At 34.6% G+C, this 14,721-nt stretch overlaps 1 protein-coding gene across 1 annotated transcript; it reads right to left on the reverse strand.

The window, feature by feature from the left end:
- LOC104766548 lies at positions 313-2,717 on the reverse strand. The gene is made up of 3 exons (XM_010490462.2): positions 2,655-2,717; positions 2,504-2,548; positions 313-1,832 (listed from the first exon to the last, which is right to left on the reverse strand). Exon 3 carries the CDS (start codon positions 1,717-1,719, stop codon positions 862-864), a length of 858 nt encoding a protein of 285 aa, XP_010488764.1. The 5' UTR covers positions 1,720-1,832; positions 2,504-2,548; positions 2,655-2,717; the 3' UTR covers positions 313-861.

A 14,721-nucleotide genomic window follows, 5' to 3' on the forward strand; every position in this document is an offset into this window, starting at 1 on the left:
CGAGGAAGAACGATAGGGGAGGACACAGATTCTCCTTTTAGTAACACCACAATAATGCCCTAAACTATAACAGGAGTGTCAAGAGGAATTTCCGGTGGGATGTGAAGCCCATGCTGGCCGAGTGCTTCAAAGCAACCATTAGGACGACATCAAGATTCATGACACCCAATAGAAGCTTTTCCAACGTCAAGAGTTTTGGCATGTAGCCTTTGCGTATATTCAGTACAAAGTCTCGGAGTAGTAGGTGGCGGTCCACATAGCTGACGGACTGATACATGGAATACGCTTAGAGGAGAGCCCTAGAGAATGAAAATTAACAAGTAATGCAATATAGTTTCTTAACAAACTACTTCTAATATTTTCTAGTATACGTAAAACCAAACAACAGAAGACTAAGATGCGTACAACATCTGTATGTGTAGAACGAACGGATGCAGAGGATCTTTGCTCTGAACACGACAATAGCTTCTTAACAGGCTGGACAGAACCGTGAGAAAGTCTGTGTGTTGACGTAGGCAATGCATTGATAAGAAGCTCGTCGAGATCAGCCAACAAAGATTCCTTAAAGCCAAGTCTACAAGATCGTCAACAAACCGAACAGAATTAACAATCTTTCCCTTCTTCAAACGAGTTCTAACGTTTGCTCGGCTCTGTTCGGAAGCCGGTGAAACTCTAGTCTTGGTGTGTAGTCTGTTCCGTTTCGAGAAAGAGTAGACATGACGTATCGGGGCAGAACCATTACCCCATGAAGCTTTATTAAACTTATGACAACAGGAAAGAAGACGTTCTAGATTTAGTATTTTGCAGTCAGGTTGGTTAGTTGGGACAAACACTGAAAAATATGGGTGGAGGAACAATACTTCAACCTCCGAGATGAAACAAATGAAATGTTAAGAAAAAAAGCCAGAATAAAATTCCGCATGTGTACAGGTGTATAGACCATACTGTAGTATCATTCTCAACTGCAAATATGTTGGACGCATGGAACGCCCTGCATTTAGGCAGATAAGCAACAGTCTGATGTAGAAATGTTGAGTGGTCATCTAAATGAGGAAGATATTTCAGCAAAGCCGGAATAGTCCTGAAAGCAAACAACTGAATAGCAAGCGGGAAGCCATGAACATCCATAGATGACTGCTGCAGTTTTCTTATAAGAGAAGCGTTGTCTGCAATGTAATCTCCTACCCAAACCATCCGTATGATGCGGTTAAATGAGTGGAGTCCCCATGGATAATGGAGGAAGAACTCAACATTCTTAACCATTTCAACTACTTCCACAGATGGCTTAACTGGCTGCGTCCTGCATAAAAGAATGCCTTCTACAATGGCAACTAAGGGGAGTCTGAACTTTCGCCATGCCGACATTGTTTTGTCTGATTTCAAAGATAGAACAAGGTCATCAACCGTTGCCGTCCCTAGTTGACGTCCAATTAATGTATACCAGTAAGGAGCAGAACCGTCAGCATGAGTTGTAGCAGAGAGTAACTCTGGCACGGGTGGAAAAGAAGAACAACATAAACCAGTAACCTCTGCAAACTCGATAAGAGAGAAACGAAAAGGTTGTCCCGCAAAGAGGAACCAAATTTCATTAGTATTATCAGAACACAGCTGTCTGCATAACAGCTGGTCCACAAAATGGCCAAATAGCAAACTTTGGCGAACAAGGAACGAGAAAAGAGGGCTAAGCGGAGATGCCAATAATTCTTGGAGCTCAGGCATCCCATCCAAGACATTTAAAATGTCGAGGAGGTACTGTGGTCTTGAGTATGAGTTGATACGAACTAGATGAGAAGGATAACAATTAAGGTCAAACAGGCGTCGCGGCAAATCAGCTGTTAAAAAAAAGGAAACTTATTTGTTAGTACACTTTGAAAGGAAAAAAATATGAGGCACTTAAATCGGTTGAAGCAGATGAAGTCTAACAACCAGTCGGGGGGGACAACATGAGTTAAAAACATGGGACAGTGGGAAGAATGAATGTGGGGGAGACAGTGACCAAAAACTAAACCCTAGAACCCCGTTTGTGGCGGAGACAGTGAACAAAAACTAAAACCTAGAACCCCGTTTGTGGGGGAGAAAGTGAACAAAAACTAAACCCTAGAACCCTGTTTGTGAGAGAGTAAATCAGCAAAAACTAAACCCTAAAACCCCGTTTGTAATCTGTATTCTTGTAATGGGGTGTTAACTAGTTTGACGATGAAGACGGCCAAAAAAACCTAATGGCGGGCAAACACAACTCTACACAGTAAACATTACCGGTTATTGGTAAGACTTTAGTGGAAAAGATGTGCAGAAATGTAAACAGTACAACACTTCGGCTCGCATGGGCAGCTGCACATGTGCTAAAACAGACATTCAAAATAAGGAAGGAAACCCAATGAGTTGGAGACAACAACCAACCAATTTTGCTAGGTCAATGGAGGGTACGAAAAAATATCGAAAAGCCAGAGACGTAAGAAAACTGAAATCAGATCCAACAGCTACAAACTGTATATGGATATACCTGAGGAGGCAGACGAAATTGATTGAGTGATTGGTGATTGCGTCTCTAGCAAGAAAACGAAAGACAGAGTGATCAGAAATGGGGAGAGTAAGGTCGGTGCCATAAATCTGTAGATCCGGTCAGATGTGTAAGTAGTACAGTGAATACATACCTGTGACGAAAGGTAATACGAAAAAGCGCGGACGATTGTGGTGGCAGAATATGGAGGACGATAATCTGGAGAGTACGGATCTTCAATTGTAGCTACCGGAATGGGAGAATAAAGAGAACATACAACCAAAGACGCGACAGCAACGACGGACCCCCGATAAAGGTTATGGTTCGTAGGTAAGGCGGATGGGCAAACCGATATCAATATAACATGAGGTTGAGTTATTTCGAGGCGCGTGGCGTAAATGGGAAATATAAGTTTCAAGGGTAAGTAAGTAATTCTATACACAAAAGTACCTAATCCTCTAAGACCGGACCAAAAATCCTAATTAGACAATACCCAACGAAAAAAGTGGTTTTCTCATAATTAATTCCTAAAATCTATTAAGAAGTTTTAACTAAATGGAAATATGGGAATCGGTGATGTACTAAATTTTTTTATATAGTTCATAGTTTTTCATATACTACAATCTATACTAATAAAAAGTAGAAGTTATAAGCTTCTAAAGCCGTCCACATAAAATTTTAAACAACCAATAGAAATCTGACATATCACTTATTAATATTTTATACAATTTCCAGAATTTTCTATATTAAAAATTATTTTAAACAATCTATCATGATTTGACATGTCATTCATTAACATTTTTTAAATTTACAGAATTTTTTAGAAAAAAAAAATTTAAATTTATGGAAATCAAAGAACTAAGCATAATATCCCACATTGGCTAAAAAATTTTTAGACAATCGTTCAGAACCAATATAAATAAGATTAATATGCTTCCAACAAAGAATGAGCAGGAAAGTTTGATTTATCAGGCATCCAAGTTTAAAAGTTTTATTTGGTTTGATCTGGTTTTTTATTTGATCAAATTAATTTTTTAAACAGTTTCAAAAAAATATTATAATATTTAAAAATTTTAAAAGTTTAAATATTATAAATATTGAAACTTTTAAAAGTTCTTAGCTTTTAAAAAGTTTTTAAATATTAAAAGTTTTAAATTTTAAAAGTTTAAAATATTATAAATATTGAAAATTTTTAAAATGTTCAAATTTTATATTTCGAAACCTTTTAAAAATTTAAAATATTATAAATATTGATGCAAAACATAAATTATCTTATTTATCTACATTTGTGATTTTTATTTCTTATGAGCTGTAAAACATATTTTTGTGTATGATTTTATAGATGAGTTGATATTCTTTCATTAATTTTTTATTTTTGGGTCTAAGGAAGAAGGATTGACATCGCAAGACCTTAATTTGATGTTTGAGTCAAATTTTGAGGTTTAAAGAAGAAAGATGGACGACAAACACACATGTTTTATTAGCTATACATAGGCATGACCAGGGTTACGGTTGTCACGGTTAAGGTTTATTAACCATCGGTTATGGTTAGAAATTTTTGTAACCTTAACCAGAACCGTTTAACAAACGGTTAAACGGTTACGTTTAAATACGGTTACGGTTCAAGCGGTTACTGTTATATACGGTTACGGTTATTTGATAATATGATACGGTTGATATTATTTGATGATATAATATAATTGATATTATTTGTTTATTATTAATATATTCTTATAGTGTACTCATATTTTAAATATCATATGATTCATATTAGATAAATAATTATTAGTATATTTTATTATGTTTTTAAAATATTATAAACCAAATAAGGATTTTGGTTTGAGAAGTTTCTAAACGCGTGGATCTAAAACTAAATAAGTATATGGATAAAATTGTCAATAATTGGGTGCATGTGTTGACTATGCTGGTAATCATGAATTTCACAAATTTTATGAGAAAAGAAATGATTTTGTTTTTGGAGTTTGATGGGTTAACAAGTTGTGTGGTAATCTAAAAAAAAGTTTTTCAGTGGAAAAATGTGAAGAGTATAACGAAGAACCAAACGGTAAAAGTTACGATGACAATTAACACAAAATTTGACAATGAAAATGACAAGAAAGAATATGAAGAATAAGAAAACATTGAATAAAAAAACACGAAAACATAGGTGATAGCGATCAATTAAATATGAAAACGAGTTTAATTCATGATTATAAAATTGTTTCGTTTTTCTGGTAGTCAAAGAAAATGGTTTAGGATATGTGAGGTCAAGTTAAATTTATGATTTTTTTATCAGATTTGATTTTATAACATAACTAATTTTTATATTTTAAAAAATTATGTATCTGAAAGTTTTTTTTTCCTTAGTACTAATTTTAATTTTTTTATAATATAATATTTTATTACCATAATCAATCATATATAATTTTTATCAAAATATATCAAATAAATCCACGCGTAGCGTGGGTTCAAAACATAGTTGCATGTAAGATTTTACTAACGATTCCAATTATCATTGTTTCTGCATAAATGAATTTCTATAATTCAACTCAAGCTATTGAAGTCATATTTAAAAACATTTTTGTCGCAAGTAAGATTGAACGGAAAAATGAGAATCAAAAATGGTTTTTGGAAGAACTAGATATACCAATTTTGATTGATGATTTTGTTACTGATTATCTAAATAAAAAATAGCATTATTAATTTAAAAAATGTATTGTACATTTGTACTTCTATCGTGATACCATGGTTTCCAATGATGTCGTAATAGAAATTCACCCTACAATCTACAAGGATTATTTAGTTGATATAGGTTAATTAATAGTGAAAAAAAAATTGTATATACATTCGGAAAACTGGAATTATTGCCTCGGTGTGTTTACCTGAGTGGCTTTGCATATCCATTTCAATACGGTTATTAGAAAAAGGAAAACTAATAGGAGGCTACATTTTTTATAACACATTCTTTGGGCAAACAAGCTTGATTTATAATTTAATTTTTATTATGCAAGATAACACGATTATATAGAGTCAATTTTTGAAGAAAAAAACTACAAACTTATATTTTAACCATTTAACAAGATTTTTATGATATTATAAATCTTTATATATATATATATATAAATATATATATATATATATATATATATATATAATCAAAAGGTAATCATCTTTTTTACCACGTACTAATCTTTCCGGATGAATAAGGCTTTCGAATAGCCTATTCAATTCATGGAATCTGCTGTATCTAAAAAATAAAATCTTTTTTACTGCTAAGTTGAAATGGTTAAATAATTACACATTTGTAAAGAATTGATCTTTGGTATAAATTTACAGGAAAATTCTTCTTCAAATTACTATCAAATTAAGTATTGCTTGGTTCATAAGATGATATTATTTTACTAAAAAAATACCAAATCATATTTTATGCCCTGTTTTAAAAATTGCTAGGCGTTAGTCTGGCGGTGAAGGAGGGCCTAACGATTAGTCGGAAAATCGGATTTAAGTCGGAGACTAATTTTAGGGTTTTTTATTATTATATTTAATAAATAATAAAATATTTAATTGTTATGGTTATATATAAGTTTTACCGACATATGTTATTAATGTTTGATAGCTCAATCGGTTGAAGGCTTGTTAAGTATTGCCAACGTGACCGGTGCGACTCCCATGTATGCATTTTGTGTCCATTTTTTCGTTTTTATTAAGAAGGGGCAAAATAGTAATTTTAGCTATCATCTTCTTCACCCACGAGTCAGATACTGTAAACCCTAATCTATGGCAGCCAACATTTTTAACCTTAATTTTTTCAGATTTCATTATATTTTTATCTGGATATGACATAAAAATAATAGGTCTACAAACTTAACATCATATTTAAATAAAAAATCAACAAAAATAAGTTTTTTTTTCTTTTGTCCGATTTTTTCTACCGATTTAGGTGTAATTGCGACGACTCCTTGCTGCCTAGCGATTACACGGTGAAGAATCGGTCAAATCGGCCGATTTTTCGAACAGGACTTTTATGTAACACTAAAAGTTAAAAAGTCTTTTTTTTTTAGTTAAGCACAACCTTGAAAAACCATAATTATAGCCTCGGTGTTTTTTACCCGAGCACGGGTTTGCATATGGTTCCTTTTATTTCCAATATTTCATAGATTTCTTTTTAGTAGTGTCAGCATCATTCAGCCATCGTTATTGACTTATTGCCTTCAGTTTGGTTTGAAATTATACTAACAAATCAATTCCTTGAGTGAGTGAGTGAGACTGAGACTGAGACTATGACTTTTCTTTAGCACCTGCATGGTCTACGTTTCAGGAGATCTTAGGTGAGTCTATTAATCACACCATTAGCCATTAAATGTTAATGAAAATTTCCACTTCTAATTAAATTATCCCTACCTTCACGTGTGTGGATGAACACACCCGAGACTCCACATATACATTATCTACCATTGACAAATCTGTCATTTATCACAAGAATACAAATAATATAAGCTAATGCGATCTGTTATCTAAACAGTTTCTATAGAAATATATAGCTTTTTAAAGAATTTTTGAGATGGTTACATAAATAAGAAAATTATAATACTGTACTAGATTTTTGTTTTTTGCTTTTTACCATTATGGATCATTCCTTCCTTTTCTTTCTCCTTTATCGACACAAAATAAGAGAAATTTTGACATACTTTTGATTATACAGGGCCACTACATTTGTCTATTTCTGCATTCGCCAAAAATTCCCTCTTCGTTTTTAATCTGTTTTTTCATAAATGAGTTAATTTGGACGGTGGCATATATATAGTGGCTTTTTCTTCTTTTCTTGTTGGCAAATTGTTATGTCACTGTTTACGTTAAAAATCGCACATTAAAGAATAATTGATTAGTGAAAGGGAATTTGGAAAAACATTTTGCGAGACCATAACTTAACCAGACGTGGAATCTTGCGGAATGATCGAGCATGAACTTGTGGAATTAATGATCGGAAAAATAAATAATTGACAGATGTATGTGTAAAACCTGCATAGTATTATACTTGAAAGTTATTGGATCATTGGGAATGAAAAAATTATTTTTATTAATTTATAAAGAGAACATGATGATTACAATAATTTTCTAACTAGCTTTACAGAATTAATTGTGTAAGGGTTTTTTTTTTAAAAAAAGATAATAAGCGTAGAGTTTTATCCGTAAAAAATGTGGATCCTTTTCTCGGCTAAAATTTTCCTTATATATATGAGGGCATAGTCTCAGTCTCAGCCTTAACATGGTCGAGATTAAAACTTGTAAGCCAATTTATCGGTTATTCCGGTTTATTATATGCATTTTTGGTTTAAATCAGACTTAGTGGAGGGTTTTTGATATCTCTATTTCAACAAATAAACTGATTAAATATACAAGATAAAAATAATATAATTCGTATAAAAAATATAAAAATTCAACAATGAAACAGAACAAAATGCTTTTGGTACCATGTCACTGAGACATTGAGCCAAAGATGTAGAAGATGTACAATTTTTTCTTATTACTGATCGAATACTCATCATTCTGCTTATGTTACAAGGAACTCTCATATGTGTAATATCTGCTCACATATACTACTAAACGAAAATCAAAATAGCACAAAAATGACCATAGAAAAAAAAAACACAAACTGGTTGTGGTTGATAAGGTCAAAAATTGCGGAAAAGTCCTTTTGGATCAGTAGAGTGAGATCTTGTCGTATACCCTAAACCCTAAGCATTAGTTTTATAGTACTTTAAAACCTCTTGCTAGCTAGCTCGTTCTCTATTGGTCCGGTTTCTAATTCTTGCTTATGATACGTAGTGCTGCTGTTCCTGCAAGCAAGAGGTCCGCCCTCCATCAGACGCGAATCCCCTCCATCAGTAGTAAAGTGGAGGTGTTATTTGTAAATTACTTGGGCTACTTCCATTTAGACCTCCTTTATTTCAGTCCCTCATGGGAGAAGTATTAGCTGATGTAGAAGGTTTCTTGGGTGAGCTACATCCATACATTGTCTAAGCCTCTGATTGATGACGAAACTTTAAACGATGCTTTTTATAGTAATTACAAACTTTATTCACATTGGACCCTAGATCTCTTTATATTATGCAATCCATTATGTTTATTCGGATATTTATTGCGCATTAGATAACAAATTGAGTTACCATCACTACTTTTTTTTTTGTGCTTTCTGTATTGAACCATCATAGTGTCTTCTATTAAATCGTGTTTCTTACAAGACGGTTGTAAGTAAAAGAATATATAACAAAATGATCATAAGGAGAAGCGATTCTACTAAGAATTTTCTAGGTTTATTACAGTTATAAGTAAATGTGTATTGATGGAACACGACCTTCCAAAAATTCTTAAAATTATATTAAAGGAAGGTTATAATAACAAAAAAAAAAAGATAAGAAATTCACGTCTAAGTAAAATGTACCTTGGCAAGGATGACAACAACATGTCTACACTCAATAACTTCGATAAGACTCATCTTCTCTGCGAATGTATCAAGCCTACTTTACGCTTAGGTTCCTTGGATTAGTTGGATAGATAGTTTGATAGCAATCAACTATAGCCAATCAATTTTTTAAAACAAAATCTCCATTATGTTTCATGATATATAAACATAGCCAAGAAAAATATTGAGACCTTTAAAGTAAGTCCTTAGTATTTACTACGTATTGCTCCTCTCTATCTTCTACTTCACTTATTTAACTTACCCATTTTCACTATATAGAATTGTATGTCGGCAGAGACTGGAACGAATATACTTATAGCAAGTATCGATAGAGAACACTATAGACGACTTTTCTGTCCAAATGATAATGAAAAATCCAATAATGAAATTCTAAATATCTACAAGGTTACATGTGTTCTGTGTACGAACGAATGCTCTGTGTTTAATAAGTTCGTAGAAATATCTAAAAGACTAGTGGAGTAGCCGTTTACGGAGTTTCAAATTTATTCCAACAACGGACCATAAGGGACCACGAGACATGCAACCAAGGGCGGACCCACGTTGCTGTAAAGCGGGCAGTTGCCACAGTCAAAATTTTAAAAGTTAGAGCTATTTATTACAATTTTAATTTATGCCTTTGCTAAAATATATTCAATGCCTTGGTTACTTTATTTTATTTTTCTCACATTTGACTTTTGTGTGAGTAAAGCAAAAGCCCAATTCCTCGTAACAATATTTATAAATCCATTTAGTTGGCAAAAATATATTACAAACTTATTTCTTTTTATTACATTACAAATTAAAAATTAAAGGTGAGACATGCACTAAAAATTAAAGGTGAGACATGCATGACTCTTCAGCTTATTTTCTCTCCGTTAAACACAAAATATCATATTCAGATAATTTTTTTCTATATTATTATTTTATTTATTACTTGGATCAATCTTAGTAGAAATAAAATAAAACTCTAATAAAATTGATGTTAAGTGGTTTTTTATTTTTATTTCAGATATTTTTGTATTTTTTAGCTTGTCGAAACTATAGTAAAGAGTTGGTATTATTTACAGTATGTTTATAAGACATAGTTTTTAAATATTTTATTTAATTTTATAGTTTAAAATTGTTGCCATAGGTAAAATTATTTTCTAGATCCGCCACTGCATCCAACACGTATATCTTATCTCCTTACCACTTTGTTTTTATTGTAAAATCAGTAATTTGACTTTTCTCATCCCCCCTCCCAACTCATTTTCTATAAATAGAGGCCATGCAGCGTAACATTATACTCATCACTTGTTTTCGCCTACTAAGATAGCTATAAGAAATAGTTGAGAAAGAAAAAAAATGGCTTCCAAGGCTTTGATTCTCTTGGGCCTCTTTGCAATTCTTCTCGTTGTCTCCGAAGTTTCTGCGGCAAGGCAGCCAGGTACGTAAATTTTTTGTAATGCATTTCAGTCTATACATCTTCCTTTTGGAGGCTATTTAACCTATATATAAAAAAAATTCTGTTGTGTTTATGAGGCTAATAGAACTCTATATCATCTACATATAACATATTTGTGCTTACTAGAGTGGCAACATATATACTTCACTTAATTATGTTGTGGGTTTCTAGTATATTTATGCAAATTTTATGTAGAACGTTATAAACGTATAGTTAAAAGATTTTTACTAAAGAAGGAACTCTTCCGAATTTATATGCATATTTGAAGTTAAAATAAAATTCGCATTTGCACGTGCTAACCATTTTTGTTGAAAAACTGCCAGAGAGTGAGGAAACAGTGCACCCTGATGGTCATGGTGGTGGCTACAACAGTGGATGAGGAGGAGGAGGAGGATACAACAGAGGAGGAGGCGGAAGAGGATACAACAAAGGAGGAGTAGGAGGAGGAAGAGGAGGCCACGGAGGAGGAGGAGGAGGAGGAGGAGGCCACGGAGGAGGAGGATACAACGGAGGAGGACACAAAGGAGGAGGAGGAGGAGGCCACGGGGTTAACGGAGAAGGAAAAAACTAATATAATGACCACCATGCAGGATTGCATCTATAGATACGCTTATGTGTGTGTGTGTAACAATAAGTAAACCATGGCGAATGTGTAATGAAATAGCTTAAGAATGTAATGTCTCTGTGTATGAGTGTAACCTTGGCTATTTGCATAAATAAATCGTTTGTAGTTATATCTCTGGAATTATTCATACTCTTAGGGTTGGAGACAAAAAAGTAGATGGTAAACACTACAAGAAAACCTGCATTTAGCGATTACCATTTATGACTCTTTATTCAGTCGCAAAAAATAGCGACTACTTAGCAACATTTACGACTATTTTCCGACCAAATTTACAGAAGAAGCAAAACAGTCGCACATTTACGACTGAAACATTATAGTCGCAAAACAATCGCATTTTGAGACTGTTCAGTGACAATAATTTATAAAAAAACAAAGATTCCCAAATTAGCAACAATTTTGCAATGTATATTCCGGTCTCAAGTTTATTTATCGATAACTTGCTAACTCCTATTTTTTTGCTACGAATGTGCTACGACATGTGCGACTTATTTGCAACTGTTTTGCGACTGTTTAGCGTCTAACACCTGAATTAGATACTGGTTTGCGACTCCTTAGCAACTCTCGATTTTTTGAATTTGAAATTTCACATTAGAGAAATGTTAACATGTTTCTATACACATTTCCACTTTGAATTGATCAATATCAAGTCATATAAACTTTGTCAAAGATTTCCATTTCAGTATTTAGACACAAAAATTTCATAATATCTAAATCATTGTAAAGAGTACATGTTATTTCATAAGAAGGTTTGTAATTTTATGAAAATTGCAAAACAATGATATGAAAACAATATTTAAAGGTCATAAACTATTTCATATACTCTATAAGACAATCATGAGTCCATATTGTTGATTGATATCAATAGAACTGATGGAAAATGATAGATTCCAAAAATTTGTATTGTGACTAAAGTCGGAGAGTCACAAGAGGGTAACAATTTGCGACTAACTTGTTACTAACTTTGCGACTCTTGTTTTTTGCGACTATCTTGCTATTAACTTTGCAACGATTTCCCAACCCTTTTGTGACCATTGTGTTACTCTATTTGACCATTTTATTATTTTTTGCCAAGGTTTAGGCGCGTAATATTCCCCTTTTTTTTTTAGTATGTGTTTTTTTTGCGACTACTTTGCGACTCCTCTTCGTTAATTACTAGGCAAAGAACACAAAAATCTCTATTCTTTCTCTCTTTCTATTTTTTGACTAAGTGTCAAAAACCTCTCAAATATATCTTCTTTCTCCTCTCGAATCTCTCCTCTTGTCCTCTCAAATCGATCAAATCTCTCCTCTTCTCCTCTCAAATCTCTCCTCTTTCTCAACTCTCTCTAATGGCTGGTAGGGGTCGCGGAGGCAGATCCGCTGGAGGTGTTAGGGGTCACGGAGGCAGATCCACTAGAGGTGTTAGGGTTTACAATTGTGCGAGTACAAGGGAACCCAGTTCTGCCGCAGTTAATCAGGCCTCCAATGGTGGGACTTCATGCGGAGGTCGAAGTGGTGTCGGAACATCGTCTCACTCCTCGAATCCATCAGGCTCTCAGTCCGTGACTAATTCAAATAGAACTATGCCGTCCCAGTTTCCGCCGAGGACACAAAAATCGCCTCCTGCTTCTCAACCACGAAGAAGAAAACCCTAATCCCAATCCTGCTGAAGAAGAAAACCCTATCCCTAATCCAGCCAAACAAGACTACAGAGATTTGTTAGATGGGGAAAACAAGGACAAACCCAAGCATGTACCCGAAGGAGCCATCGAGCTGGAAGAACAAGTCTGAACCCCAACACGATCGAGGAGGATCCAAGAGCATGAAGAACAACCCGAAGATCCACCCGAGAAGTAACCTGACTTTATCCTCGTGTACCCCATCGAGTAGACCATCGGGCAGGTCTGGGAAGCTAGGTCAAAGGGGTTTCCATATATAAAACCCTCCTCTCCTAGCTGGAAAACGAGCACGCCGCAGACCCTCAAACCAGATAGCGAGAGCTTCTGTGAGAGAACTGAGCGGCTCAAACATTTTTCCCTTTTTGTTTTACATTTTATTTCATACTTTTTATCGTTTCTTTAGATTTCTATCTTGTATTCTTTCTACTCTACTCTACCGTTTGTTATAATGAAATTTTCATTCTTATTCATTGTTATGTTTCTTGTTATTATGTCCGAGTAGTGTAGTAAAATTTTTAGGGATGGGATAGATGATTTTGTGTTCTTGATCGGTTAGGATGCCTTAGCTTGATTGTATACGTTTGATAGATTTCCTTCTGAGTTGGTGTTCTTAATGTTGTCAACAGACCGAGAGGTTGAGATTAGATCTAAGGTGTTTTACCACCGAGAGGTGTAGATGAAATACTTGAATCAACTAATGCTAGAGGTTTACTCACTTAGCGTAAGAGATTAGATGAGTAAGGGGTTTACTGACAATAATGAATTAGATCTTAATGCTTGCTTGGTCATGTTTCTCCAACGAGAGTTGGGTAGGGGAGTGAACAAGGTTGATTGTTGCTATTGCGAGAGTGTGGTAACAAGGTTTAGAGATTCATTATCTAGGAAATATTTGCTTGAGGCATGTAAGGCATCTGTACCAGTCAAGAATACTTAGGATTCGATTACCTCATCCTTAGAAGCTTTCGTATTTAATTGTTTACATTTTCTTTCATTACTCGATCCCTTACCCGATCAGGTACATGATAACCTGCATCGAGTAACACCTCAAGTTGTTCATATCCCATTTGCTTACTCGATCACCCCACCCGATCCTGTACTCGAATGCTTGCATCGAGTGCTTAGGTCGTGTGGTTTCTTGTTTATATTCTTTCCTTTTAGTTATTTTAGGATTGTTAGATCAAAACCCTATTTGCTTGGCTTGACTTGCACTATTCTGATCATATCCTTCCTGCTAGCAATAGACAACCATAAGGATTGATAACCCTTTGTACTACAACTGCATAGGGAATTGATACCCTGGGTGAAAAACTGTTTATCAATTTTGCGTCGTTGCCATTTGGTTGATTTCATTTTGCTACGTTTAGGATTTCAGCACTTGCTAGATCAAGTTGTTTTTGTTTATATTGGTTCGGAATCTGACTTGTTTGCTTTCGCTCTTATTTTTTTTTGAATCTCAGGTACAACCTGAGCACCCACCCGACCCGTCACTCGATCACCTGGATCGAGTAGACTCTCGTGTACACACGCGAACACCTACCTGTGCATGCAAACACGATCCAGAGGTAGCCAGAACCTGAGTCCTTTCATCGACAACATCGACAGACCAAGGCTACTCAGACAACAACAAGCTTAACCGGAACCAGCAATCATTGAGGAGATAATGAATAATCAGAACGGTCCAACAGCTCCGCAAGCAAGGACCAACATAGGAGCAGGCGATGCTCCATCTACTCATACTCAAAGGAAGGGCATTGTGCCACCTGCTGTGCAGAACAACAACTTTGAGATCAAGAGTAGTCTCATCTAGATGATACAGAGTAATAAGTTTCATGGATTGCCAATGGAGGACCCATTGGATCATCTGGATGAATTTGATAGGCTCTGTAGCCTCACCAAGATCAATGGAGTTAGTGAGGATGGATTCAAACTCAGGCTTTTCCCATTCTCTTTGGGAGACAAAGCACACATCTGGGAGAAATCACTCCCCAAGGAGTCCATCACCACTTAGGAAGCGTGCAAGAAGGAATTCAT

Source organism: Camelina sativa, chromosome 19, assembly GCF_000633955.1.
Source record: "Camelina sativa cultivar DH55 chromosome 19, Cs, whole genome shotgun sequence".
Classification (NCBI taxonomy): Eukaryota; Viridiplantae; Streptophyta; class Magnoliopsida; order Brassicales; family Brassicaceae; genus Camelina; species Camelina sativa.

Coding starts and splice junctions, on each gene's coding strand:
- LOC104766548 (XM_010490462.2), bottom strand. CDS start 1,719: ATGCCTGAGCTCCAAGAATTATTGGCATCTCCGCTTAGCCCTCTTTTC.